The sequence below is a fragment of the Melanerpes formicivorus genome, unplaced genomic scaffold (assembly GCF_026170545.1).
Source record: "Melanerpes formicivorus ecotype bairdi unplaced genomic scaffold, bMelFor1.0.p_v2 SCAF_45, whole genome shotgun sequence".
In the NCBI taxonomy this organism is placed as follows: domain Eukaryota; kingdom Metazoa; phylum Chordata; class Aves; order Piciformes; family Picidae; genus Melanerpes; species Melanerpes formicivorus.
Window position 1 is genome coordinate 3849674 of NW_027142397.1, and position 27422 is coordinate 3877095.

Consider the following 27422-nt stretch of genomic DNA (forward strand, 5'->3'; position numbering starts at 1 on the left):
GCCGGGAGCCTCCCGCAGCTTGGCTGTGCTCTGTCACCAACCTGCTCTGCTGGGTGATGACAAATGGGGAGTGAGGCAGCTGCCCAGAGCGAGCGCTCGGTGCTGCCGCTGACCGCAGCGCCCCAGCCCCGGTGCTGGATCCCCACCCAGGGGAGCCTGGGGGCAAAGGAAATACCCTGGCTTTATAAAGCAAGGTGGTGCTGGCAACAGCTGCACAGCTTCCAGTTCCCTTTGCCTGAGCAGCAGCCAGGCTGGCTGGAAGCACAAGCTGCATCTCCTCTGAGGGCACTGATCTCTGCAGCAGCCATGGCTGAACCACTGCACACAGCTCTGAGCCACTGCAGCAGGGGCTTCCCTGCATGGGCAGGAGAAAGTGGCTGAAAAAGAACAAGCCCCAAGGACCAAAAAAATCAACCAAAGACCAACAGCTCTCCTGTAACAGCCCCAGCACATCTGATCCATCCCTGCAGCTTCAGAACCTCCTTTTCTCACAGTTTGTTCATCTGCCACCCACATGGAGGGAAGCACATCAGAGAGTGGTGGCACCCAAGAGTTAAGTGTCCAGCCACAGTACAGCTCACAGCCTGGTTCTGCCCCTTTGAGGCACACCACAGGGAGCATCCCAGCGTCAGCCAGCCCTGTGTGTGGTCCCATTTGGGCTTGGGGGGAAGGAGCTGTTGGGAGAGAGGGTGCAGGAGCAGCCTGGGAAGGGGAAGCCATGCTTGGAGCACCAGCTGAGTGCCAGACAGGCTGGGGGGTGGCCTGTGGCAAGAGGCAAGCCCTGTGCCTGGCCGAGTTGGGAGGGCAGGAGGCTAATGTTTGAGTCCTCAGGAGAGCAGCAGGCTGCAGAGCCGGTGCCTGAGGAGAAGAGCTGATTGTCCAGACAAATCAAGTCAGCAGCAGCCAGGACTACATTCAGCGAGGGGAGATTCCATCGCCTTCAATAGTGTTTAATCTTCATCTAGCTCAACACAGATCAGTAGTGCAGCAATATAAATACAACCAAGGAAGTTGAAGCCTTTTGGCTTTCACAGCTCAAAAAACAAAAAATCCAAACCAAAGAACCAACCCCCCAGTAAAAGCCAATTAAACAAGGTTCCAGTTCTTAAATTAAACACAAAGAAAGGCAATGAACTGCCCAGCCACCCACCCAGAGAGGAGCACTGGCATCCTTCGTGCCAGCAAGAGGCTGGGTTCTGCCCCAGGACAGGGGTGCAGCTCATGAAAGCAGCACAGTGAGGGAGAGGAACAGGTATAGGAGAGGACCAACCACTCCTGCCTCCAGGCAGCAGAGTCATGGCCACTTGCTGCTGGCACTCACTGTCATGCCCTCAGCCACAGAGTTCCCTTCTCCATCCACTGAAGGACACTGAGTGCACCTCACGCTGTGTTGCACACAGGGCTCTGCAGCCACTCAGCTGCCAGCCAGAGGGAGCAGCCAGCTGCTGGGAACTGAAGAGACCAAGTTCTGTTTGCCTGGGTTGTGCAAATGTCCAGGAAAACAAAAAACCAAACCCCAAACCCACAAACCAAAACCCAACCTCCCCCTCCCCAAGACCCCAACAAACCACAGGATCTAGTGTTTGAGAACTGAGACGGGGTCAGTGTCCAGGCTCACGGACGGCTTGGTGACCAACAAAGTGCTGGGGACACTGGACAACATCTCACAGCTTTGGATTGAGCCAGACTTTAGACAAAAACAAAGGTACCAAAGGTGGGTGTCCCCTCCCAGCTCTGGTACCCAGTGGGAGAGCTTGCTGCAGGAGAGGTCTCCTAGCCCAGCCAGATCAGCTTCTCAGGTGTGAATGGGCACCGTGTCATCAACACTCCCAGGCAGAAAAGCCTGACAGTAATGTAGAAGAGCTACAAACCCCTTTCCTACCTGCAAGCTGATGGAGTGTGACCAGAGTGTTTAGATCCCCCCCTCCCCTACACTCCAAACACAGCCAAGTGCATGTGAGAGGACAAGTCTAAATTAAAATAGTGCTTAAACTATTAGGGAAGGTGGGAGTAAAAGAGGAGAAAGCTGTTGGACAGAAGCAGCAGCCTGTGGTAGGCTACTGGAGTCTGAAGGGAGCTCAGAGCACAACTGAAAGCACAGCCTGGACCTTCCTTCTCCAAGGAGCTCCCAGGGCAACTGAGCTGGAAGTCCATGGGTGTTTCCTCCACTGCAGTCCGAGGTGGGCTAGGAGGGCCCTGGGCATTCACAGTTGCTTCAAGTGGTTCTGTCCTGCTGCTCTCCAGATGCCAGCTGTCTTCTCTATGACACCTGGCCTGGGCTTCACAGCTGCCTTCTCCTCCCTTTGATTTCCCTTGAAGGTCAAATTCAAGTACAGCCAGTTTGAACTGAATGAAAAGAAACCCACACAAAGAACAGTTATTTTCTGTGAAACGAGTTAGCAGCGTTGTCCTCATCGAAAGGGCCACCAAAGGCCCTGGCAGGCTAGGGGCAGGAGTGGCCTTTCCCACTGAGCTCCAGCAAATGGCCACCTGAGGGGTCCTAGAGGATCTCCTCCCTCTGGTTCTTGGGTTTGAGCATCACTTGTCCGTTGCGCACGGAGCCGTTCTGGCTGCGGAGCAGCTTCCCTTTCTCACGGTCAGGCCAGGTGAAGATGGCTTCATCGCTGTCCAGCTCAGACTCTGAATGCATCAGGCTAGTGTTGAGGACCTGGGATTTCTGTCTGCCCCCTTGGAAAGAGAGAGATTCCCAGGTTAGGAATACTTCTAATGATGGTCAGCAGCCTCCCCTTGTTCCACCCCCTGCCACGCTAAAGGGGCGGCCTCATCAGGCTTCCTCTGTGTGCCCCTTTATCCCCTCGAATGCTGAAGCCCATGTGATGCTGTTTGAGATGCTTTGGTGTAACAGAGGCCACACTGACACCTCAGCACAGTGCAAAGCACAACAAACAGGGAGAAAGGCAAATTGTGTTAGCAGAGGGGGCTGTGAGGACATGTGGGAGCTTTGTCTCGCTGACTTTGCTCAGGGCACTGCCTGGAAAGCTCTCCCAGGGCTGTAGAGAGGAGAACCTGCAGGTGTGTGAGGGAAGTTCCCTCTGTTCTTATCACCCTCCCTACTCTCTGCTTCTCCTGCCTGCAAAGGGAGAGAGAGAAATGAGCCAGGCTGAGTTTAGATTAATGCACAAGGACAGGAGAGAGACATTTACTGATCCTGTCAGCAGAGGGAATATTTAAATTTAGCTTTTCCTCATTGGAGAAATGCAACATTTCCTCTGTGAGCAGCATGCTCCCTGGACATAGCTAGCAGGGGGAAAACAACCACCAAACAAAAAACTACTTTAGTCAGCAGCCAGCCTCAGAAGCAGCAAAATGAGCACAGTTACCAGAGAGCAAATGGTTGGGGCACATTTGCCACAGACTGCAGAACAATGAGGCCTTTACTGGGCTCCTCAGAGCAAGGTGACAGATGGGCAGATGAAAGCAGAGCTGGGTGCTGAGGGAGGAAAACACACCCAGGGTTTCCTTCAAGGGTATCTCTGTGGGTGCAGCTGGGACAGCCTGGTGCTCAGGGGAACTGCCTGAGCAGCTCTGTGGCTGCAATGCCCTCCTCTGCTGCTGCTGGGCACTGCTCACTTTGCTGGAACAGCACTCAATGGGACAGCACTGGGCTGAGCAGTTGATAGGTTGGACTCGATGATCCTCGAGGTCTCTTCCAACCTTAGTTAGTTAGTTACACTGTGATACTGAGCAGCTGCTTTCCACTAGCAAACAAGGATCAGGGACTACTTTCCATGTACAGTTACAATAACCCCTCCTCTGGAACAAACCCAGGAGGCATCTTCTTGTTTGGAACAGGGATTTCATCAGCTGAAGTGCTCCCAGCATACAGAGAAGGCTGAGGAGACCTCAGAGCAGCCTTCCAGTACCTGAAGGGAGCTACAGAAGAGCTGAGGAAGGACTTTTTGCACAAGGGGCAGTGGCTTTGAGCTGAAAGAGGAGAGATTGAGCCTGGATATTAAGAAGAAATTCTTTCCAGTGAGGGTGGTGAGACGCTGCAACAGGTTGCCCAGGAAGGTTGTGGATGCCTCCTCCCTGGAGGTGTTCAAGGCCAGGTTGCTTTCAGATGTTGACACTGGCCCAGAGTGGATCAGTTCAGGGAAATGATTCAGCATTGAATTTGTGCTTTGCTGTAGAGCAAAGTCAAGGAACTGCCTATTGGCAAGACACAAACTACCAGAACCCAGCAGAAAACTTCAGAGCAAGAGAAGTTACAATCAAGGCCCAGGTTTGGGCTCCCTGAATCAAGCCACAGCAGAGCTTATGTGCATCCCCTGAGTACTTCAGTGATATGGAGATGTTAGGATGAGGCCAGTTTCAGCCTCAACTTCTAAACCAAACACCCTGTACACAGATCTGGAACAAGCTCTGAGATCTTCTGAGGCTTGTCTGTCAGTGCCCAGCATCACATCTGTCTCACCCTGTGATTTTAAGTCCACTGAGGAAGTGTGATAGTTTTAGGCTGATACCTTGGAACCCACCACAGGAAGGGTCTTGTTAGTCAGCATTCTGGAGACACTGAGCTCTTGCCTCTCATGCTTTACCTGCTTTGGGATTTGGTTTTAGCTCCAGGCTTTCTTGATCTGTTGCATCCAGAATCTTGTATTTGCTTTTCCTCTTGGATTTCCCTTTTCGTCTAGAGGGGAAGAAAAGGCATTATGAGGCAGGCCACTTGAAAAGAGCCAGAAGAAAAAAAGCCAGCTGAGCTTCAAAGCCAGGGTACTTGCTTGTTTCAGATTATGGCCCTATCACAAAGCAAACCACTCAAGACACTGCTTCAGCTGCACATTCAGAGGCTAAACCAGATCTGGCTTCTTAACTGAACCCAGAGTTGCAGGACTTCAGCGCTTCCCTTGAAACACCAAGTGACACAAACCAACATCCCAGGGCTAAGCAGGTGACCTGCTGGGATGATGGGTTTCAATCTTTCACCTCCTACTGCAGCTACTTGGCTCTGAAGCACTGACAGAGTGAGGGTTATAGCCTCAGTCCCACCTCTTGCAACAGCAGATCACCATCCAGGAGAAGATCCCAAGGGCAACCACGATGACAAAGGACGCAATGATCACATACAGCACACTCCACTCTGAAAGCAAAACACCCCACAGAGAATGTTGGTTTGGCACTCTTAGATGCCTGACCTTGGTAAAGAAAGAGAAAGGCCTGAGCCTTGCAGAGCTGGAGGCTGGCATCCACCACTGGCAGCACCACCAGCCCACCTCGGGAAGCCAGAGGCTGGAGATCCAGCACTGCACACCGGCGCCTTCCAGCAGGTGCTGCTTTATGGTGCTTGCTTTCCCCTGGCAGGGAAGCCTCTGCAGGAGCACAACAGAAGAGAGGTGCCACCTGTACACTAAACCCAGACTCAGCTCCTCAGGAGTATTCACTGAGAGGGTCAAATATTGCCTGCACAGGAGGCTCATATGAGGACACCAGGGCAAGGACTATCTCCTGGTGTCAACATCATGTTAAGAGGCTCTAGGGGGAAGCAGGTCCCTGTTCCTCTACCCACCCTGAGTTTCTAACACTGCTTGCTGTTCACAGATGGAGAACCCCAGGCAGGCTGCACCTACCACAGTTGCTCTCTCCATCCCCCATCTGCACCCTGAGGAAGTTCTCCATCCAGAAAGGGTCACAGACGCAACGCTTGGTGAAGGAGTCGCAGCGGCCGTGCTCAGAGCAGTTCAGCTGACAGGCTGGGGGACAAAACCAGCAAGGTGACCTCAGTGACTTGCATGTGAGGCAAAAAGCATAGAACTGCAGAATTATCACAGCTGGAAAAGATCTCCAAGGTCATCCAGTCCAACTGTTAACCTAACACTGCTAAGTCCAGCACTATACGATGTCCCTCACGCACAGCTACACCCTTCAGGAACACTTGCAGGGATGGGGACTCCACCACTGTCCTGGGCAGCCTGTTCCAGGGTTTAACCACCCTTTCAGAGAAGAAATTGTTCCTAATGCTCAATTTAAACCTCCTTTGGTGCACCTTGAAGCCATTTTCTCTCATCCTGGTGCTTGTTACCTGGGAGAAGACATCAATCCTCACCTGGCTCCAGCCTCCTTTTGGGGAGTTGTAGAGAGCCAGAAGGATTCCCTTCAGCCTCCTTCTGTCCAGGCTGAAAAACTCCAGCTCCCTCAGCTGCTCCTCACCAGCCCTGTTCTCCAGACCCTTCATCAGCTTTGGTGCCCTGCTCTGGACTGGCTCCAGCACCTCAATGTCCTTCTTGCAGCGAGGGGCCCAAAACTGAACCCAGGATTTGAGATGTGGCCTCACCAGTGGTAAGGCACAGGGGGACAATCTCTGCCCTGGTCCTGCTGGCCAGGGCCAGTTTAGTTCAACATGGCCAAGCCCTGAAGGCTCTAAACTTGAACCCAGTCACTCTGTAGCTCACCCATAGCTCAGCCATCCTCACAAGCAGTCAGGAATACAAACATTAATTTGGCAGGAGGCCCAAGTGCTTCAGTTCCACTTCACTAACAACGTAACACACACGCACACAATAGGCTCAGAAATTTTTTTGCCTACTAACTGATGATTTGGATACAATTTGTAGCTTTGTCAAGGAGATGCTTTTCAATAAAGTTTTGATTTTCAACTTCAAACCCCAGCCTGGGAGAGAGGCAAGGAACAAAAGGCCCATTAAGGGACCAAACAGAACTGAAGAGTGGTTTTGGAAGGCCACAAAATCCTAAGATCAGGAAGGCATGAAAATAATGACATCAGTCTAAAATATCTAACTGGCAAGTGATCCTCATAGGATGGAGCTCCTGAAAGGCAACCAATGCTGCTGTGAGCTGGTAAACAAATGACAGAAGGGGAAGCATTTCCTCTGCAGCACACATGTCAGGCTGAAGGAAACGAGCATGTTCACAGCTACCAGGATCTGTGGGTTTAATGTTTGCAGTGTGACACTCATGTCGTTGGCAGCAGTCCACCAACACACTGTTTCAGTTGCATAAGCATCAATCTGCTTCTGATTTGGTGAATCTTTCTCTTCCCAGCAGCATCACAAGTAACCATTTATGGCAGGTTGAAGAGTGAGCAGAATCACTTGGTGCAGAACTGATTTGTGGCCACTCTACCAGACTGATGTTTCTGTTTCTCATTTACTAGCACATGAAAGCTCTGTGTGTGCAGGCAGCTGCTGTTAGCAGACAGGAAGGACTTTATTCTGGCAGGCACCTGGGAAGGGCTCTTGGTTTCACACAATGGCTTAGGTTGGAAGGTACCTCGGAGGTCATCTACTGCCATGGGCAGGGAACCCTCCCAGCTAGACTTGGTTGATCATGGCTTCACCTAGCCTAGCCTTGAACACCTCCAGGCAGGAGGCATTCACAACCTCCCTGGGCAGCCTGTGCCAGAGCCTCACCACCCTCCTACTGAAGAACTTCCTCAGCTCCAGTCTAACCCTGCTCTGCCTCAGCTTCAAACCACTCCCCCTTGTCCTGTCGCCAGACATCCTCATGAAAAGTGCCTCTACAGCCATCCTGCAGGTTCCCTTCAGGTACTGGAAGGCAGCTGTGAGGTCCCCCCAGAGCCTCCTGCTCTGCAGGCTGTTTGCAGCACAGTGACCCTCACTTACTGACTGTGTTGATCTCCAGGGCCCGGAAGATGAGGAAGTCTGACTGCTGCTTCCGCAGCTCATTTTTCAGCGTCCAGGCTACCTCTCGCCCTTTGAATATCTGATGGGGAGGCTGATTCTGCACAAAAAACACCATCTTCGTGCTGCAAGGCAGACAGAAATGGTTACCTGCTGCTTCTCCACACAGCAGCTACACAGCCCTTCTCCCCAGCCTGTCACCAGAGGGATTTACCCAGAATGGCAGATTTGAGGACTGGACTTCTGGCTCCATCCAGGAAGCAGCAATGGCCAGAGAGCAGAAACCCCTTTGGGACAGCTGATCCATCCATGCTTTCAAAGCTAGGGCTGGACTGCTCTCAGAGTTTGCTACTCAAGCACATCTTTGCATGTCCATGCTAAGCATGCAAATCCCCAAATTCTGTGGTCCTGCCATTTTCACAGTCTCTTCCCTCCCTCCTTTAAGGATCCTTAGACCTTCCCACTCATGGAAGCTGGGGCCTCATCTGAGTGCTCAGCACAGAGCTCCACCATCAGAGGAGGCAGTGAAGGTTTACAGCCTTCTGCCAAGCTTAGTTTGAATGCACAGTGTGTTATAGCTAGAAGAAAAAGCACAGGTGTAGAGGACACTGCACTCTGCATCTTTTACTTGCAGAGGATCTTGCTCCCCTAGGTTGCAAGCCTTGCAGAGCCCTGGGTATCCTTCAGAGTCACCGAAGGATGCACGGAGGCTCCAGATGGATGAGTACCAGGGAGCCTATGAGTCAAGGGGATATTAGTGAAGCCCTCAGTGTCTGAAAAACCCTCAGCAGCCAGGGAAAAACAAATAATCTTTCTTAAACAGTCCAAGTTACTTTGATAGCTGAGGCAAAAATGAGATCTTAAAGCCACCTGCCAGAAAATACTCTCTGCTCCTTCGTGGCACTTGCCACTCTTTTGTCTGCTTAGTAAACGCAGAACCAGAGGAAGCAGCCATCCCAAGTGAAGAACAGTGGCAAGTGGCCTGGTGGTGGCAGGGATGGAGAGGTAACATCACCCCAGAAAGTGCTGGCTCCTCTCTTCTGAGCTACTCAGGTTTGCATGGACAATGAATTCTGATTTCACTGCCAGAGCACAGGCAACGTGGGCACGGAGGAATCGATTCATCACCGAGCTCAGGACAGTGCAAACTCTAACTGCAGATTTATAGCTGACTTGCTGCATCCCTTAAATCTTCTCCAGTGCTTTATCCACCTTAAAACTACTCTATTTTTAGTAAAAAGTAACTGCAATATTGCCTTTATTTCAACAGATGACCACTGCACCCTCCAGAAGCTCACTTCCATGCCATTCAGGCAGCCTCAAACACCCACAGGAGTGATGGGATGCAGCTGGCAGTGAGGGCATCTGGGCAGCTACTGCTGTGATGAGACTGAAGGTTTCTATGGAAGAGTGAATTTCCCTCACCAGCCATTTGGGCTGAGGTGGAAAGCTGAAGTTGATCAGGTTCTTTCATGCCAAAGCAACATGGCCAGAATCCAGCTGGGCCAAACCACCCTGTGCATGACTCTGTGGTTACTGAGCAATGTTGTCCAGGCAGACAACATGACCCTGGCCCACAGCCCTGCCCCTAAGCAAACCTCCACTTGTTTAGAAGAGACCAGCTTTAGTTTACTGTAAGCTAAAGAGAATCATTCAAAGCCAAGTTTTCCTTCTCTCACCAAACAAGAACTGCATTGGCTTGCAACATTTTCCTTTGCATTAAACCTGAGCAGTTGTGTCTGCAGTAAAGCTCATGTAAAACTAAAGCTGGCAAGCAGGGCTGCTGCTGCTGCTCAGAGGGTTGCTACACCACTTCCTCTGGTATGGGGAATCCATGTTTCACCAAACTGCTCCTGTACCAACCCACATTATTGCTCCAGTTATAAACTGCAGCTGCAGAGCATCCTTCAGATCACAGAATTGTTTTGGCTGGAAAAGACCTTTAAAACGATTGAGTCCAACCGCTCCCTAACTCTACCAAGGCTGGTGCTATACCATGTCCCTCAGCACCACATCTTTGCCTCTCTGAAACACCTCCAGGGATGAGGATTTGACTAAAATGCCTCCAGGGATGAGGACTAAGGCCCCTCCCTGGGGAGCCTGTTCCAGAGAGCTTTCATGATTTTCAAATCTAAGTAAGAATTAGTTCTTGTTTTACAGGTCCAGGGGGCAAAGACAGTAACAGCAGCAAACAGCTTTAGAGGACAATGCATCACCTCCAGAGGGTAAAGACACCCAAGATCTGCTTGGCAACACACCTTCTCTGAGCCAAGCAAGCAAGAATATCAAAGTTAAGCAACATCTCCACACATTACAGAATCCCAGAACAGTAGGGGTTGGAAGGGACCTCTGGAGATCAACTCCAGGCCCCCTGCCAAGTGAGGTTCACCTAGAGAAGATGAGTGTCCAATCTGCTTCCCAAAGGAAAACAGCCCTGGGTTTACTAAACCCTCAAGCAATTCCTCACCACACAGGCTCACAGACAAAGCTCACCTTTGCTCAGTGTAGGGCTGGATCTTCTGCACAGTGATGTCCGAGTCGAGGACCCCCAGCAGGACACCGATCTGCCGGATGAACATCCCCTTCTGCCTCTCAGTCAGCTGGCTGACATTAACATCCAGAATGATCTCCACAAGGTTATTTTTCCTGGGATCTAGTCAGAAAGTAGATAATACAGATGCTCAGAACTTCTGCTGGGCACAAGTCAGGTTTCTGGTGTGGTTTTTGCTTTGAACACAAGATTACAGCTCTGCAGGGACAGGAGTCTGTGGCTTTCACAGCAAGCAGTAAGAGTCAGCCTCCAAGAACTACATGAGAATAGAACCACATCCCCCCAGCACTTTGGACTTTCACAGTTCTGAGCTGGATTAAACTACACATTTTCATCTCAGTACACTGTATCCAGGCACAGCACAAAAGCCAGGCTCACCAGGTTTGACTTCCACCGTGCTCCTTTCCACATCACTCTCTCCTTTAGCATCTGTCACTCTGAGGTGAAATGTGTAGGTCCCTTCTACTAGGTTGGACAGGAGGAGGACTGGGTGATGGTCTGAATTATTTAAGACCTCCTGGAAGGCAGAGCAAAGTAAATATCAGGAACCAAAGAATGATACTGGTGTGATGTATCCTCACACTAGTAAGGTGTAACAGGAGCAACGATCAGCTTTACACTTCCCCAGCTAAACCTCTGACTGATTTTGTGGTGCTGCAGACTGCTATTGAGAACAGAAACCTCACCCCAGCTGCAGGGCTGCCCTCATCCCGGGTCCACAAGTAGCTGACAATTCCCTTGTCATCAGAGGACTTGGATCCATCCAGCTCTGCTGTGTTTGTGGGCAAGGTGATGACGACGTTGCCAGCGATCTTCGCAACCGGCGGCTTGTTGATCTCTGAGGGGAGGAAAAGCAGTTGGAGAAGAGTCTGGTAACACCCAACCTAAAACTACAGCTCCAGAGCTTCACTGTAACCCAGAAATCCCTATCTAGCCCTGGGAGAAGGGTTCTGCAGGATTCAGCTGAAGGTGCTGCTCCCCTAGAAAAGGGTAAACCCGAGCTAGAGAAGACCATTTCAGTGCTCTCCGCACAATTTTCAGCCATTCCTCACTCCTCTTGTGCCTCTGAACACAGCTTTTGTTCAACTGCTCAGAGACAGGCACCAGGAGTGCTGCTTCAGCTCTGGAGCCCCCAACACAAAACCAACATGGAACTGTTGGAGAAGGTTCAGAGGAGACCAGGAAGATGGTGAGAGTGCTGGAGAACCTCTGCTCTAAGGGCAGGCTGAGGGAGTTGGGGCTGTTCAGCCTGCAGGGAAAAAGGCTTCAGGGAGACCTTAGAGCAGCCTTCCAGCACCTGAAGGGGGCTTCAGAAGAGCTGGGAAGGGACTTTTGACAAGGACAAAGGAAAATGGTTTGAAACTAGAGCAGGGGAGATTTAGGTTGGACATTAGGAAGAAATTCATCACAGTGAGGGTGGGGAGGCACAAGAACAGGCTGCCCAGGGAGGTTATGGAAGCCTCATCCCTGGAAGTGTTTAAGACCAGGCTGGATGAGGCTTTGAGCAACCTGGTCTAGTGGAAGGTGTCACTGTCCATGGCAGGGGGTTAGAACTAGATGCTCTTTAAGGTCCCTTCCAACCCAAACCATTCTGTGATAACCTGCCCCAGGCTCTGTGGCTCATGGCTGGCTGTACCTTCTTTGACAATGACGTTGACAGAGCTTTGGCTCTGCAAGTTCCTCTCATCTTTAACTGTCAGAGTGAACTCGTAGGTCCCAACCTGCAGGCCTGTTACAGTGGCAATGCTGCTGTTTGCATTCTCCAGCTTGACACCATCTGGGCCTCTAACCAAAGCAGAAGAGGAGCAGTTTAAACTTTGCACAGACCATGGGAGCCAGCTTCACACCAGACTCAAACACTTCACATGGATGCAGAAACAGAGAGTTCAAGACAAAAAGCAACATTATTTTCTCCAGTTACAGCAAGATAATCAAAAGAGTGAGTTTGGCATTCAGAACAAAAGAAAATATATAATTTCTGGTGCTTCAGTGCTTTGGTTATTTTTAAACCAGGGGAGCACTGACAGCAGCATTTAACTGGGGTTTGCAAACAGTGGTACTTTGTGAACTGCACAATAAGCCAACTTGTAAGAAGAAGTAGAGAGCAAAAATAGTTCCTTTCTAACTTTTCTGTAACAGACCTTTGATTAGCAAACAGCAAAATCTCCTGCAAGTCACTCACAGGCTTTCTCCTCAATACCCTAAAGCACATCAGGGAATTCAGTGTCTGAAGGGAAGCATGACAATGAGAAGAGAAGAACATGCTGCAACATTCAAACACACTTGCAACAGCACCAAGTTTAAAGGCCCTGCTGCTGTTTGATCACAAGAGTCAGCCTCTTCACATGACCAAGACCACATTACAGTGCTGTGAATCAAACACAGTTGGTCTCCTTTGCAAGCCACAACCATGCTGAGAACGGGAATCAGGCCTAGAGGCGACAGCAAAACTATTTCTAATGTTCACAACTCCACCTCTCTTCCAATTAAACATCAATCCTTGCCTCATTTTAGTCACTGGTAAAGCCTGTCAGGCCCAACATGACCAGGATTTAACACAAGGGAGGGATGTGGGAGGCTGTCTTGTTCCAACTGAAGACTCAGATAGCGGCATCAGAAGAGTCTGGAGGTTGATACTCACCGTGTTTTCTCCCAGAGAAAGGAGACAATCTTCTGGTCATCTGAGCTCTTGCTGCCATCTAGAGTGGTGCTGTCCACAGGAAGAGTTAATTCTTTATCTGGACCAGCATCTGCCTTTGGGGGCTTATTGTTCTCTGCAAAAGGATGTGGTGTTTTTCATACACATGCCATAAAAGGTGGAGCTTCAAACCCCAGCATGAAGAATTTTCTCCATCATCTCTAATACATTTCTTTCCCACTAGCTCAACCTTGTGCTCAGGAAAAAAAAATGAGGTCAGGTCAATGTTACATTCACATATCTGCAGTAAAATGAGAATGAAATCTAAGAGTTCTGGGTTTTGCTCTCATTTTCTAAGTCCTACTCTTGTCTCAGGACCTTGCAGTGTGGTTAGAGACAGCTGATGGGAAATACAATCTTGTTCTGATGGGGTAATGCCAGGTACAAATAACATTGTGCAAAACAAGAGAATAGCCTAGAGGAGCAACATTCCTAGAGACTTTCTCCTGTTTCTCAGCACTTTTCCAGCCCAGAATGGTCCTGAACTAGAGCTGCTGGAAGCCACACAAAGCTCCCCTAAGATCTAGAGCAGCTGACAGATCGATGCTCACCTCTAACCCATGGGATGAAAATGGCAACCACAGCTGAAGGCAGCTTACCTGGCTGGACTATCACAGTGACCTCTGCAGTGGACTGGTGCCCAGCAGAATCAGTCACTATCAGCTGGTAAGTGTAATCCCCTTCTTGCATTGCAGAGAGCTGCAGGACTGGTGTCCTCACCCCCTTGGAGAAAACACAGGCTGGCATTAAAAGGAATCCTCACACAGATGATGGTGGATCAGAGCAGACTGCTTCTAAACCAGCTGTTATCAGCAGATTCCAGGGACTCATTACTACCTCCTGCTGTGGGGCCAGAAGTCTGTGTCACACCAGCATGAAAGGTGCTTACAGCTACATTTATGCACAGCAACAAGGACACTGCTGTGGCAAGAGTAACACCATGCAGGTGTTCAGACCTTCTGGGATTCAACAGCTAACAGCTCAAGCAGAACCTCTGGGGAGCTCTGTGTGAAGCATGCACAGTGAAGGTGATTCATGGCCTTCTTATTCCACCACTTTGACAGCAGTAAATCTTCAAAGGACCAATGATGTCCTGAAAACAAGTTCCAGCTTTTATTGTTTAGGACTGAGGAGTGTCTGGAGAGTACGAGCAAAGTTTAGACTTCATGGTTCAACCCCCAAGAGCCTGTCCAGTGTGTTTGACCAGCATGACCTGGGACAAGGAGTTATCTGTGTCTAAATGTCATCCTGAGTGAGTCACCTAAAGATCACAGCCTGGCTTCCACACCTGCTGAGAGAGAGCACTTAAAACATCCCTATTTTACCATCATTGATTTAGCTACCACTGATGTTCTCAGAAGTCAGCAACTGAGCAGAGGAAGAACACGTTTCCCTAACAGCCACGTAGGCTGAAGTGAGGTACAGAGGTGGGATCAAGTTGTGCTGAGATCTGTTGGATGGGACATCAGAATCCAGAGCCACCAGATCCCACCTCTCTGTCCTCCACTCTTCAGCAGTATTTAAAACTGCTGCTCAGGACAGGAAACAGCATGCCAGTGAAAACCTGCAGCTGGACTGGTACACCTGCTCAGCCACTAAGCTAATACCAGCTTGGCGTGGATTTAGTTTTAAGCATCTGTTTAATCATCACATACTCACTCTGTAGGATTACAAGAGGTATTTGCTAACAGGCAATTAAAAATGGTTTGATTATAGACAAAATTCCAGCTAGAGAGTAATCCAGGTTGGGCAGCAGAGATCTGCACTGACCTGCATCTCCATCACCTTCCCTTTGCTGTTGGGGCTGAGCAGCCACTCGTAGCTGACAATGCTGTGGTCGTCGGTGCTCTGGTTCCCGTAGAGAGTGATGGAGTTCTGGGGCAGGGTGATCACCTGGTTTGGGCCTGCATTTGCCACTGGAGGGTAATCCACTGCTTTGTTCACTGTCAAGTTTGCAGTGGTGGAGTTGCTGGCACCATCTGAGTCCACTACTGTTAGACTGAAGAGGAGGGTGGAAAAAAAAGGGGAAATCAGTGAAGAGTTGTGGTTATCAGAGCTGAATACACCACACTGGCTTGAAGTCAACTGAAAGGCAGAAGAAGAGTTAGAAAATGAAGACATTTTTAAGGGCAGGAGAGTCTTTTTTTTCCCCCCATGGTTTGAAGCAGCTGTTCTTTTTCTGAACAGAAGATTCCCCCAAACACCCAAATATCTCCCTCAAAGTCACACAAGAAATGAACTCATCAGGTCCATCTCTCAGCTTGAAACCTATCAGCTAGCTCCAAGATAAAACTGTGCTAGTAAAAGAGCATCAGCTTCCACATGCAGAATTGTGATGGAAAAGACCTCCCAACAGGAGACACTCATTAATGTGCTCACAGAAGTTCAGCATTAACCCTCAAGTGGCCTGAGAATGGCTCTTCAGGCAGGCAAGGACCACAAAACTGAATGAATCCGGATCTAGATTTGAACAGCAACCTGATTAGTTCAGCTAGTAACTGCTCAAGAGGAAAGAGTGCTCAGGTACAGGTACTCTGGATTATTTCAAATAGATCTGCTGAAGCACTGCATGGACATCACACCAAAATGCAGGGCACAGAGGAAACAGAACAAACCTGACAGTACAACCAGCTCAGGTATGTGCATAAACCCATCAGGCCTCACTCACTTATCTGGGACAAACACATTGCATTTAAACACTGGATCTAAAGACTGCATTTCTTCCTAAGCCCAAACAGTTTAGATCTGACATTTCAAGAGACATTTTGTAGTGCTGGCAGACCTTTCATTCCTTTCTTGCCATCCTCTTAAAGCAGTGCTACAACTCAAGAATAAGAAGTAGCTTGGTAGCTTATCTCTTCTGAAGTGAAAAAGCTGTGAACGACCTTAAAGTGCAGGAGCAGGGAGAGAGTCCATCACAAATTGGAGTTCTCTCTCCTTGTGGTTTAGGGGCTTTTTTATTTACCAGACTAACACTTGAAGGATGTGGATAGATGAGATCTGGTCAACTCTTGCAGAGTATAACCCACCTGAATGTGTAATTGCCAGGCACCAGGTTGGTCAGTGTCAGTATGGCAGTATCGCTGGAAACCTTCTCCTCCCGCAGAGGGCCTCTCAGCTCCTCCCAGTGATAGCTGACAATTTTATCATCATCAGTGCTCTCTGTTTCAATCAGGATGAAAATACATACATAAAGGAGTTGGGAAAATGCTGCATCACAATACCCAGATGTTCAGTCCCCTGTTTCAGCGCTGAGGCATTTTTGGTCCTAGCTCTGAGGTCTCTGTTATGCCCCGACACCTAAACTGAATGTTCTCCTCCACCCTGTTTCACCCTTAATCCCAGGTTTCTCTGTGTGCTGGGGGAAGACACAAAGCCCCTAACAAAATACCAGTTGGGGGTAAGACAATATGAAGCTTGAGGAGAGAAGATGTAGACTGGAGATCAAAAAGAAATTCTTTACAGTGAGGGTGGGGAGACACTGGAACAGGTTGCCCAGGGAGATTGTGGATGTCCCTTCCCTGAAGGTGTTCAAGGCCAGGCTGGATGAGGCCTTGAGCAAGCTGGGCTGGTGGGAGGTGTCCCTGCCCATGGTAGGGCAGTTGGAACTGGCTGGGCTTTAGAGTCCCTTCCAATCCAAACCAAACCATTCTTTGAATCCATGAACACATTTAAACAAAGTCCTGCAAGGCTCTGGGGGGGGCCAGGATCAGTAGCAGTGTTAGCTAATTACCACCTCTGAAGCTTAACACAAGAGATCAGTCATTTTGACTGAGAGCAACTGGCTCTATTCTAAGCAGCAACCTCTAGAGCTTCTCCTCTTTTAGGAGCCTGGCTCATGCCAGTGCCCTTCCAAAGCGGAAGGATGGAGAGGTGCTGCTGTGGGTGCATTCCCCTCTCCTGGCAAGAGAAGCTGGTTCTGCTTGCTGAAGTGTGTTTGACAGTGTCACAGTCAGTTCCTCTTAAACTTCACCCAAAAGGCCAGCCCAGACCCAAGCCCTGCTAGACTGCTGGCTTTCAGAGTGCAGGTACTCACGGCTGCCATCAATAACAGTTGAGATGGTTGGCAGTGAAATCTCCTGGAACTGTGGGGACACGATGGCAACAGGAGGCCGATTCACCCGCGGCTCTGCAACGAGAACCAAGCTGTTACAAGGCCATCTACAGGCAGATCACGACAACGAGCCCTGGCCAAGGAACTCTGCAAAACCACTCTGCCTCCCTGAGCCAGGAGTAGCAAGCAGAATACATATTGCACATCCTCTGCCTTCTCTCTTGTACTCAGCCAATCCAGGAGAGGAGTCCAGAGTGTGGAACTGCAGCTCACAGACAGCCACAGTTCAAACTGACTGCAGAGAACTGCACCATCAATCACAGTGGTTCCTGCTTTCAGCTGTTGCTGTACCAGCTCAGGGAGTCTGCTAGCAAAAGGGGTTTTAAAGAGCAAGGAGGTGAGCTGCCACCACACCAGGACTCTGGCAACAGCTGCATCACTTCTCCCACACTGGGTCAAGCATTCAAGCACAGACCTCTCTCACAGAGCAGCACCTACAGCTTCTTGCCAAGGTTTGGCTGCTGCTCTGAAAAATGGAGGATTTTGATGCATGCTGCCAGCTGCAGATTCACTGCTTATAAGGCAATGATCAGCATCCAGAAGGCTGGCCACACACTCCTGCTAACTTAGGGATTGTAAAAGCACTTCTTTGCCACAAAGGTTATGGAGAAAGTCTTGCTGAAGTGGGCAAATTAAAGGGATTTTTGCATAAGAGGACCTGTGGGTGCTTCTTCACACAGACCATCTAAAAAGTGAGACCTGGTGAGAGAGCACAAGCTGCTGTACCCACAGCAGCTCATCTGCAAACCATATCTCACAGGAGGGAATGAGATTTAACTTCACCTGCCTGTGGCTGGGATGACAGGGGATGAAAGAGCCTCCAAATGGAGCTTCAAAGCTCAGCCTTCCCTTCATTTTTTTTTTTGCTCCTGCTGCAGTAAGCATTTAACCTGGTTACAACTAGCTGTTGTGGAAGCAGGGGCCTCCCAGGGCCAGGAATTTACCAGGCACTTCTGTAGCAGTGGTTGCAGCTCTTCGACTGAGTGGTTGGACTGCGTGCAGCAGAGCAGCAATACCAGTGTGCTTGGGCAATGGCTCCTCGCCTCAGCAAATGCCTCAGCACACGTGCATGCACCCTGAGTTCACAGCACAGAGACTCTTCTCTATGTTAAAGCAGGGTTGAGTCAAACAAGTGCCACGGTTGGCCAGAGGAAGGGGACACAACTCACTTGGATTCACCGTGACATTCACGTAGCCCTCTCCACGCGCGTTCTCCCCATCCACCACGACCTTGAACTCATACAGACCCACAGTCAGCTGGAAGCAAAGACACAAAAAAAGAGTACAGAATTGTTTGGTTTGGAAAAGCCCTCTGAGATCATTGAGTCCAACCATCAACCTAACACCACCATGGCCATTAAACCACGTCCCAAAGGCCACAGGTTTCTTCAACGCCTCCAGGGATGGCGACTCCACCGCAACCCCCGGCAGCCTGTTCCACTGCCTGACCACTCCTGCAGGAAAGAAATGCTTCCTCATTTTTCCCCCATTTGCCTTCAGGATGGTGGCACCTTGTCAGGAGCAATTAGGAGGTCAAGTTACCACGCTTTGGCACAGCAAGCACATTAGCAGCACAAACCACAGGCGATTATGCTTCAACCTACGTGTACACAGCACAGGACGGTGTCCATGCCAAGGGGGTATTATGTGTCTCTTCCTTTACAAAGGCTATGCAGAAACCAAAGCCTAATATTTCTTTCTGCCCCAGGATTGTCAGTCAAGCTTTATTTTCTACCAACAATAGGCAAACAGAAGAGAGATAACAGAGATTAGTTCAGGTTGTCTGCCCACAGGAATCTGTGGGCAGATTGCATTCGAGATGAGAAATGCTGCATGGAAGGGAAGAGGGGAATAAAAAAGGAGAGAGCTTTTCTTGTGTGTTTTAACAAGGGAAAGTATTTCTTCTTTTCCTCCTAGGTGACATGAGTTAGGCAGTCACCCCTCCATCATTCACTACCAAACCAAGATAAGAAGGCAAAGGGCAGCACCCATGATATTCAAAGGGCTGAAACCCTGACAGAGGCAGACATGCTCCTATCAGAGGGCTTTCCTCTGCACAGTATTGTGACTAAAGCCTGCAGATGTTTTTCTGAGTGCAGCAGAACCCAAGATGCTGCAAAGAAGGTCTCATAAATACTGGATATTCACACAATATTTAAAGCCATTTCCTTGTTAAGATTCCCATGTGCAGAACTTGGCAACTCTTTCACTGGCAGGGCTTAGCCTGAAAGCAGCAGCCAGGGATGTGCTGGGAGGTGCTCCCCAGCTCTCGTTATTGGAATCAGTGAGTCCTTTTTACAGCAGGTAGCACAAAGCTTCAGCCCTGAACAGCCCCACCACGCTGTTCCAGCAGCAGAAATATTCCCAGCCCTTTGTTCATGTTAAATGGTGCTGTTTGGGTGGCTTGACACACCACTGGTAGGCAGCTTTTAGATCCTGAAATCAATTTCTTCTTTCCCTCATGCCAGATCAATCTCCTTTTCATAAGAGATTTAGAAGAGGGCTTGCAGACAAATGTTGGCTGCCTGCCCATCATGCAATTTCCTATTCATCCTGAAATCACACACAAGTCCTTCCCTGGCTGCCAGGGTCCCCATCTCCTCCACTTGGCATTTAACACAACAGGATACAAAGCAGCAAAAGCTTTACCTTAGATAACTTAAGGGTCTGGGAGTGCTTCCCTTCCATCTCTCCACTGTAGTCTTTTGGATGAGTAATCAATTCCCACTCATAGGAATAAGTGGTTCCTGCAAAACAAAAGAGAGCAATAAAAAAGGTGCAGATGTTTGTTTTTAAGGCTGCCTTTCTGCCAGGCTACAGAAAAGCAAAGGTATTAAACATTTATAAGGCACATTCTGCTGCACTATGGAGAAAGGAGGCAGCTTGGAATTTGGGCTGCAGCTTTTTGGGAATATACCCAGGAAAAGAGACAATCTGTGCTTCTAAAGACATTCACTCTGTCTTCAGCCAAAACCCATCCTGCAGCCTCAGAGGCATTAAAGAGCTTTGGAATGATCACTGCTCCAGGATAAGGAGAGAGAAAAGCCTTATCATGCCCTCAAACCCTGCAGGCACAAGGTAAGAGCAGTTTCTGAAGAGGAATTCATCCCTGTTGCTACACCACGTGCCTGGCTCTCCTCTGCAGCCTCCCCCTGCCACCGTGGACAGAGCTACAGGCAAGAGCTTCCCAAATACCTCTGAACAATTTGCCTGATGAAACAGGGAATGTATAGAAACCAGTTCCTCAGCATGTCAACACCCCCCCAGATCAGAGCCCAATCCACCAGACGAGACATCACCAGCTCAGACAGCTTGTCACCTATCAGTAAATACCCCAAAGAGATGCTGCAGACCCCCTGCTCCCTCACAGCCCACTTGGAGAACTCACCACCTCCCAAACCTGACCCTGTAGCACCTTCGGTGGGCTTCGTCTTGCTGTTTCCTGAGAAGCAATACCTCAGGCTGAAAAACTTCTACAGGGAAGTGTTCCCCAACAAAAGGCATTTCAAGATTGCCCTCATCTAATGCCACATACAAGAAGAGTCCATTTCCCACTTCCCCACCAGAAGCCCTCAGCAGGATTCCCAGGGAAGCCTTACGAGGTGGTGGCTCAGGAAGCACAAAAGCATTCAGCTGCACTTCATTCTTGGGCAGGGTCACTTCCACGCTGTCCCCAGCAGAAACAACCAGCTCCTTCATAACTGAGAGAGGGAGAAACACAGGATTGAAAGGGCAACAGGGGAAAAAACCCACCCAAAATATTAAACATATGCACAAACCCTGCCTTGGTTGGAGAGCCTGAAGAATGGAACTGCCTAGAAATGGCTTTATTTTGTAAACACCTCCTCGCTCAGCACAGCTCCCGGTTCAGGTTTCCCTCTCTTCATTAATGCAGAGGCACTAATGGGGTTTTACAACTTGAAGACAAGCCCCAAATTACTCAGTCATCTCTCTCTCTGCAGATACTGTGCAGCTTTTGCTCCTTTTCTAAAGAGCTGAAATGTGACCCTCAGGCCCTGTACGGGAGAATCCATTCAGCCAGGCCCAGCAGGATGGGAAGGGCTTTTACCTGAGAGGTTTGCAGCAGAGAAGCCAGCTGCAGTCTCCTGGCACAGCAAGACAAACCCTGTCATTTCCCAAGCTGCAACTCCAGAGCTTCACAAGCAGGTGAAGAATCTGTGGTATTTCTGCTCTGAAGAATTGCTTGGGGGCTAAGGGATTTATTTTTGTTCTTGAAACCTGCACAGCTACTGCACCAGGAGGGGGAACTCAAAACACAAACCTCCTCTTTTTATTTGTATTTCCTATCCAATCTCTGCTTAAGAATTTTCTTGCCATTCCAGTTCAGATAAATGGACAGGTAGCTTGTTTTGAAAGCCTAGGGTTGGAACTGGATGATCTTTAAGGTCCCTTCCAACACATTCTATGGCTACAGGTTAAAGACTTGGTTGCTGACATGAAGGGAGGCAGAAAGTTGACCACATTTCTTCTTGGCCTCCTCGTCCTCTTCTTCCTTCCCATCTGCTTTATTTTCATCTTTTTATTGTTGGGCCTGGGAAATTATGCACAGACAACAAGACTTTAAGCTGCTTTACCCTAGTTTGACCCTGTCACTGTTTCAGAGGTATGCACAAGCAATTCAAGTTAGAAGAGATGAGGAAAATGGCAATAAACCTTTCTTCCTTTCTTTCCATCTGTTCTTTCATCCTTCCTCCATCTGTTTATTAGCTACTGGAATGAAGTTGTTAACTGAAAGAAAACAAAGTCATCCCTTTTTTTGCTTTCCCCTCTCAATTACACCAGGTCTTGAGATGATATTGCCCAGGGAGGTTGTGGATGCCCCCTCTCTGGAGGGGTTCAAAGCCAGGTTGGATGAGGCTTGGAGCAACCTGGGCTACTGGGAGGTGTCCCTGCCTATGGCAGGGGGGTTGGAATACGATGATCTTTAAGGTCCCTTTCCAGCCCAAACTGTTCTGAGACTTTTAACTCTTTAGGTCTTTCATCTGTAAAAGAGTTCCAAGGTAACAAGAAATCTGATCCCAGTAGGAAAAAAAATCCAACACACTGAAACCCAAACAAACAAACAAAGCCCCACATCCTGCTTGGAAAAACGACCCTCCAGCTCCTCTTTCTATTACTGAGCAGAACAAGGAGACCCTGATTATGTTATTTTTCCACCACAAGCCACTGAAGACATTTCAAAGGGATTTTCCAGCCTGGGCTGGGGTAAGCCCATATTAAGAACACTCTTAACTTGTGGACACAAACATCCAACGAGCTTCCTGCCAAAAGAGTCCTTGGATGCAGTGTTTCCTTTACACTTTCCATTTGTTCCCTTGTAAGGGAAAAGAACCTTAAAATCAAAAGAAATTCAGCTGGGAATACTTCAGCACACTGGGTGAGCTCAGTCCTGAGGTATCACCCAAGCAGCACACACCAAGCACCACGTGCACACATCCTGACAGGGTGAGCTGATGACTGGGTGAGTTAACAGAGCTCTCCAAAGAGCAGTTTGGCTTTTACACATCCTCAACACTTTGAGAAATACCAGTGTGGCCAGAAACATCATCATGCTGCAAAGCAGAGCATGAGCTAACAGCCAAACAGGCTGCTCTCCATGGCTCAACTCTGCACTGACACTTCAGGGACAGAAGGGAATCAGTCACACTCTGTTTTGAGCAGACATTAAGAGGTCTGCTCAGTTTGATAGATAGCAGCATGTCAAGACTACTGGAAGAATGCTTCATGGGACTGTGCCTTGCACCAGGTCTCAATTTTCACTTTGAGAGCATCACCATTATTTCAGGCTGTTCTTGGAAACAGAGTCAATGCTCACAGGCAGATTTATGATGCCAAAGTGCCACTCTCAGAGCTCAGGAGTTAATGGGGTCCAATCAGCACATGCACTGAAGCACTACCTCAAAGGTAACACTTCTGAAATCATAGAATGGCAGAAGGGACCTTAAAGGTCAGCCAGCTCCAAACCCCCTGCCTCAGGCAAGGACACCTCCCACTAGATTATATTGCTCAAAGTCTCATCTAGCCTGGTCTTAAACACTTCTAGGGATGAGGTGTCCACAACTTCTCTAGGCAACCTGTTCCAGGGTCTCACCACCCTCATAGTAAAGAGCTTCTTCCTAATCTCCAGTCTAAATCTCCCCTCCTGAAGCCTCAATCCATCACCCCTCACCCTAGCACTACAGGCCCTTGACAGAAGCCCCTCATGTCCAACCTAAATCGCCCCTGCTCTAGTTTCAAACCGTCCCCCCTTGCCCTACCCTAAAAGGAGCTCATTTTTTCCAACACCGTTTTTCCCTGGCTTGTCACCCACGGGCAGGTGGCACTGCTGTGTGCCCTCACCTGGTGTGGTGGCAGTAGTGCTGGGTGGCAGGGCAGTGCTGGGCTGGGCTGGGGAAGCGCTGCCGTTGGTGGGAAGCCCGCTCGGCACAGAGGTCGCTGCCTGCACCTTCGCTGTGCTCCTCGCGGGCGCGGGGCTGGCTGTGGGCAGCACGCCTGAGGCCTGAGGGTGGCCCAGAGCATCGGCTGCCTGCCCAGGCTTCTCGGTCCTCCCTGTGGCTGCAGGACTGGAGAGCGTAGCCAGCACTGGTGGCTCTGCTGCAGGTGTTCCTGTGTGCATCTGGAAAGGACAAAGTTGTCTTAGTTTGACTTGAACACTCAGTGGCAGTCTTGTTCTACTGCAGCTGCACTTCACCTCCTTCCTCCTCCTAGGGAGGCTGGAAAGTCCCTGGTTTGTTTTTTCCAGGACATATCTTTTACTATTTCCTTTCTTCTCTCCTGTTTCTCCATATTCTTCACAGGAGATTCATAGAATGGTTTGGGCTGGACAGGACCAGCCCCTGCCATGGGCAGGGACACCTCCCACTAGACCACACTTCTCAAGGCCTCATCCAGTCTGGCCTTAAACACCTCCAGGGTGTTCTTAACTGAACCCCAGTTAAGAACACAGGTTCAACTGCAGCATCTGAAGTACCACCATGGCTGTTGATGTGGCAACCTTAGAACTGCTGAGGTTGGAAGAGACCTTTGAGATTGAGTCCAACCCCTCAGCTAGAGCTCACAGTCCCACCACTACTACTAAGCTACTACCACTAAACCACATCCCTCAGCACCACATTCATGCAACAGAAGATCTAGGTTTAAAACCACAGTGAGTGGAGCTAAAAGAGCAGAGAGGTGAGATAAAACAGGAGCAAAAAAACACCAAATCCAGGAACCAGGAGCTGGGGTTCAAAATGTCTTTCCTGCCAGAGTGGTCAGGCATTGGAGCAGGCTGCCCAGGGAGGTGGTGGAGTCCCCATCCCTGGAGGTGTTCAAGAAACCTGTGGGACTTTGGGCCATGGTTTAAGGGCCAGGGTGGTGTTAGGCCAATGATTGGACTGGATGATCTTAGAGGGCTTCCAGCCAGAGCAGCTCTCTGCCTCTGTGATTTGCTGTGGCCACACATTCCTCTGTGCAGCGGCGAGCACGAAGCAGGAGGATTGCGATGGCATTTTTATGTAATCACCAAACCACTGCAGCAGGAGGAAATTCATCTCAGGATCACTCTTCAAAGCAAGGTGACCTGACAAACAGCTCCCTGCGTGCATGCCACAGGAGATGCTGCTGGGGCAGCGAGCTGAGCTTGTGGGCAGAGTTTGCTCACACAGGATGAGCCACTTGATTGAAAACAATCAAAGGGGCAGGAACAATTTCCTCTCTTTCATCAGAAAATTCCTTTCACAGTACCTAGCCCCCACTCCAGCTCTTAAGCCTGCCAGGAAATACTCCTGACAGTTTACCTTCCACCATGAAGCACATGTGTGGAGCACATTGGGGTGAGCTGACTATTCTGAGAGCATCTGCTAAATGTTTCAAAGGGAGCAGTTTAACATCTTCCACTTGGGAAGTGGTGTGGAGCTGAACTGCCCACCACCACTCCAGGCTGGAGGAGCTGATCTGAAGTTCATAGTGGAGGAAATATTCTCAGACTTTTACATCTTGCTGTTGGCATTCAGTTCAGGAAAGAGGAACTGGAGAAATCACTCCAGAGCGTGGTGGGCAGCATCCTGGTCACTAAGTGGGCAGGGCTGCAGAAAACACTAACTGCCAGTTGGAAAACTAAAGCCATGCTGCACACAGTAAGCAGCCAGCCAAGCCAGGAGGGGCAGTGAAGGCACTGAATGCTTCTCTGCAAGGTCTGACTGCAGGTTTGGGCAATTCTTTTCCTCTCCCATACCTCAGGTACCTTTCTTTCAGCCACAGAACCGAATGAGCTGGGGTTGTTCAGCATAGAAGAGCTGCCTTCCAATACCTGAAGGGATCCTGCAGGAAGGCTGCAGAGGGACTTTTCATGAGGGTGTCATGAGACAGGAGCAGGGAGAATGGTTTGAAGCTGAGGGAGAATAGGATTGACTGGAGCTTAGGAAGAAGTTCTTCAGTACAAAGGTGATAGGACACTGGAACAGGCTGCCCAGGGAGATTGTGGCTGCCTTCTCCCTGGGGGTGTTCAAGGCCAGGCTGGATGAAGCCTTGAGCAGCCAAGTCTAGTTGAGAGACATTCCTGCCCATGGCAGGGAGGTTGGAATAGATGATCTCTGGGGTCCCTTCCCACCTGAGCCTTTCTATGATTCTGTGAACTTCAACCAGTTCAATTCATTTGTGTTTATCAACATTTTAGCTCTATGGACCAAAGACTCAATCTCTGTTACAGACATCAGCTATCTTCCCTCCATCTGCTTACTTCCTGACAGGCTTCCTTTATCTTCACCCAAACTATGGATTCCTTGGAACAAAGGTGAGGGCAAAAACCTGCCCTCTGTGCTGCTCTTCAGCAGCTGCCCCAGGACAGCTGGCTGTGCAAGCAGCAGCATCTTACACCCATCCATAACAGGTCAGCTCAGGATGCTGATTCCCTTTCCCTTTTCAAGTACATGAATGAAATAAGTTAGGAATGGTGGCACTAGAGGGGAACAGCCAGGAAGGGGCTTGGACACTTGAGATAAGAGTCTGGAGGAAAGGCACAGGAGCAGAAATCTCCACAACTTGATACCATTAAGGGAAAATACTTTTTGCTGAGCAAGAATCAGCTCAGCTGGGTCACAAGAGCCATGACACAAAAAAACATGCAGGAGACCACCATCCTCCTGCTGGCCATGGCAGCCCCATCTCCACTCTGCCTGGTAACAACTTCAGCGAGCCAAACGCTTCCCTGACTCACTTTTTAATGCCTAAAGAAAAAGCACTTTCCAGTTAAGAGAGATCCTCTTCCTCCCAGAAGTCTTCAGGATAAATTGACAGCCAAATGTCTGCAGAGAGCTTGAATTAGATAAGCTTTGCCTGGGGCAACATAACAGTCAAAAAATGCCTGTAATGCTTGCAAGCTGAGACATTTCTTATCTTTACTCCATAACCCTGAATTCTTTACAGCAAAGAACAGAAGAATTCATACTTGAGGATAAATGAGGAGGAGGCCAGAAGCTTGCCAGCTGTCCTGTCTTGTTAGCTTGGAAATCAGAGAGAAGTGGCACATTGGCCTGCGTGAGCAGAGGAGTGTCAAACACCTCTGACTCCAACCCCTAATTGCCCTTGGCCTGGGATAGGTGACCTGAGTGTTTGATGTCTTGAAGGTGGGACTAGAGCAGCTATGTGCATCAAAACCCACACTGAAGCAAAGCTGTTTGAAAGAAAAATATCTGTGCTCTGCAATTCTAATTGAAATGGGTCTTGCTTTGCCAAGCCTGGTCTAAGCTTACAAAATAAGCTCTTTTCAGCTTCCACTGTCCTTAGCTGTTTGTGAAGCTTGCCTGTGAAGACAAGAATGTCTTGCCTTAAGACATAAAAATATGGATAATGCCACACATCATTAGAGTTAGTGCTGGCTGTGAAGAGAGACCTTTCCTCCCAGCTCCCAGGGTGAAAAGCACCCAGCACTAGCAGGGAGCTGGACAGCAAGTGTCAAACTGGGCTTGCCAGGAACAGCAGCAGCCAGAATTGTGAGGACAGGAAGGAGTGCCCTGGCTCTGTTCTAACAACTCCACTTTGAAAGCTGCAGCTTTTTCCAGCCCACCTGCAGAGCTGCTGCAGTGCTGCACTTCACCACCTCTCCCAACTGGCTGGCAGATGCATTGCTGCATTTGGAAACTGCTGGGCAGTTCTAGAAGGCAGAGAAAAAAAACTGGTGCCTGGAAGAAAAATGTCTCTCACCTTAATGGAAAAGTACAAATTGTTCTTCCCTAGTCCAGAGCTGAGGAGCAGGATGCCCTGTGCCTTACCCTGGGCCACTCTCCTTCACCTATCCCTGGTTCCATCACATGGGTACAGTAAAACCATGAATTAATGGGGCTGCACATTAACGAGGGACACTGCAGAGGGCTACAGAGCCACTGCAACTGAGAGGGGGAAATTAAAACCCTGAATCAATGTTTCCCTAAAAGGGTCCCC

At 49.4% G+C, this 27422-nt stretch overlaps 1 protein-coding gene across 2 annotated transcripts in view; it reads right to left on the minus strand.

Annotated features, from left to right (window-relative positions):
- Positions 1–910: 910 nt before the first annotated feature.
- The window catches only part of KIAA0319L (KIAA0319 like), a 34798-nt gene continuing 8286 nt past the window's right edge, over positions 911–27422 (minus strand). For both annotated transcript variants that reach the window (XM_068159326.1, XM_068159327.1), the window contains exons 4-21: positions 23343–23619; positions 20582–20683; positions 19632–19729; positions 18152–18239; positions 16905–16997; positions 15898–16030; positions 14639–14867; positions 13468–13591; positions 12812–12944; positions 11807–11955; positions 10857–11008; positions 10549–10687; positions 10113–10272; positions 7602–7744; positions 5589–5711; positions 5011–5101; positions 4560–4651; positions 911–2688 (exon numbers count right to left, since the gene is read on the minus strand). In XM_068159326.1, coding sequence (XP_068015427.1) covers positions 2501–2688; positions 4560–4651; positions 5011–5101; positions 5589–5711; positions 7602–7744; positions 10113–10272; positions 10549–10687; positions 10857–11008; positions 11807–11955; positions 12812–12944; positions 13468–13591; positions 14639–14867; positions 15898–16030; positions 16905–16997; positions 18152–18239; positions 19632–19729; positions 20582–20683; positions 23343–23619 — 2514 coding nt within the window. In that variant the 3' untranslated portion in view covers positions 911–2500. The remainder of the gene's footprint in view (positions 2689–4559; positions 4652–5010; positions 5102–5588; positions 5712–7601; positions 7745–10112; positions 10273–10548; positions 10688–10856; positions 11009–11806; positions 11956–12811; positions 12945–13467; positions 13592–14638; positions 14868–15897; positions 16031–16904; positions 16998–18151; positions 18240–19631; positions 19730–20581; positions 20684–23342; positions 23620–27422) is intronic.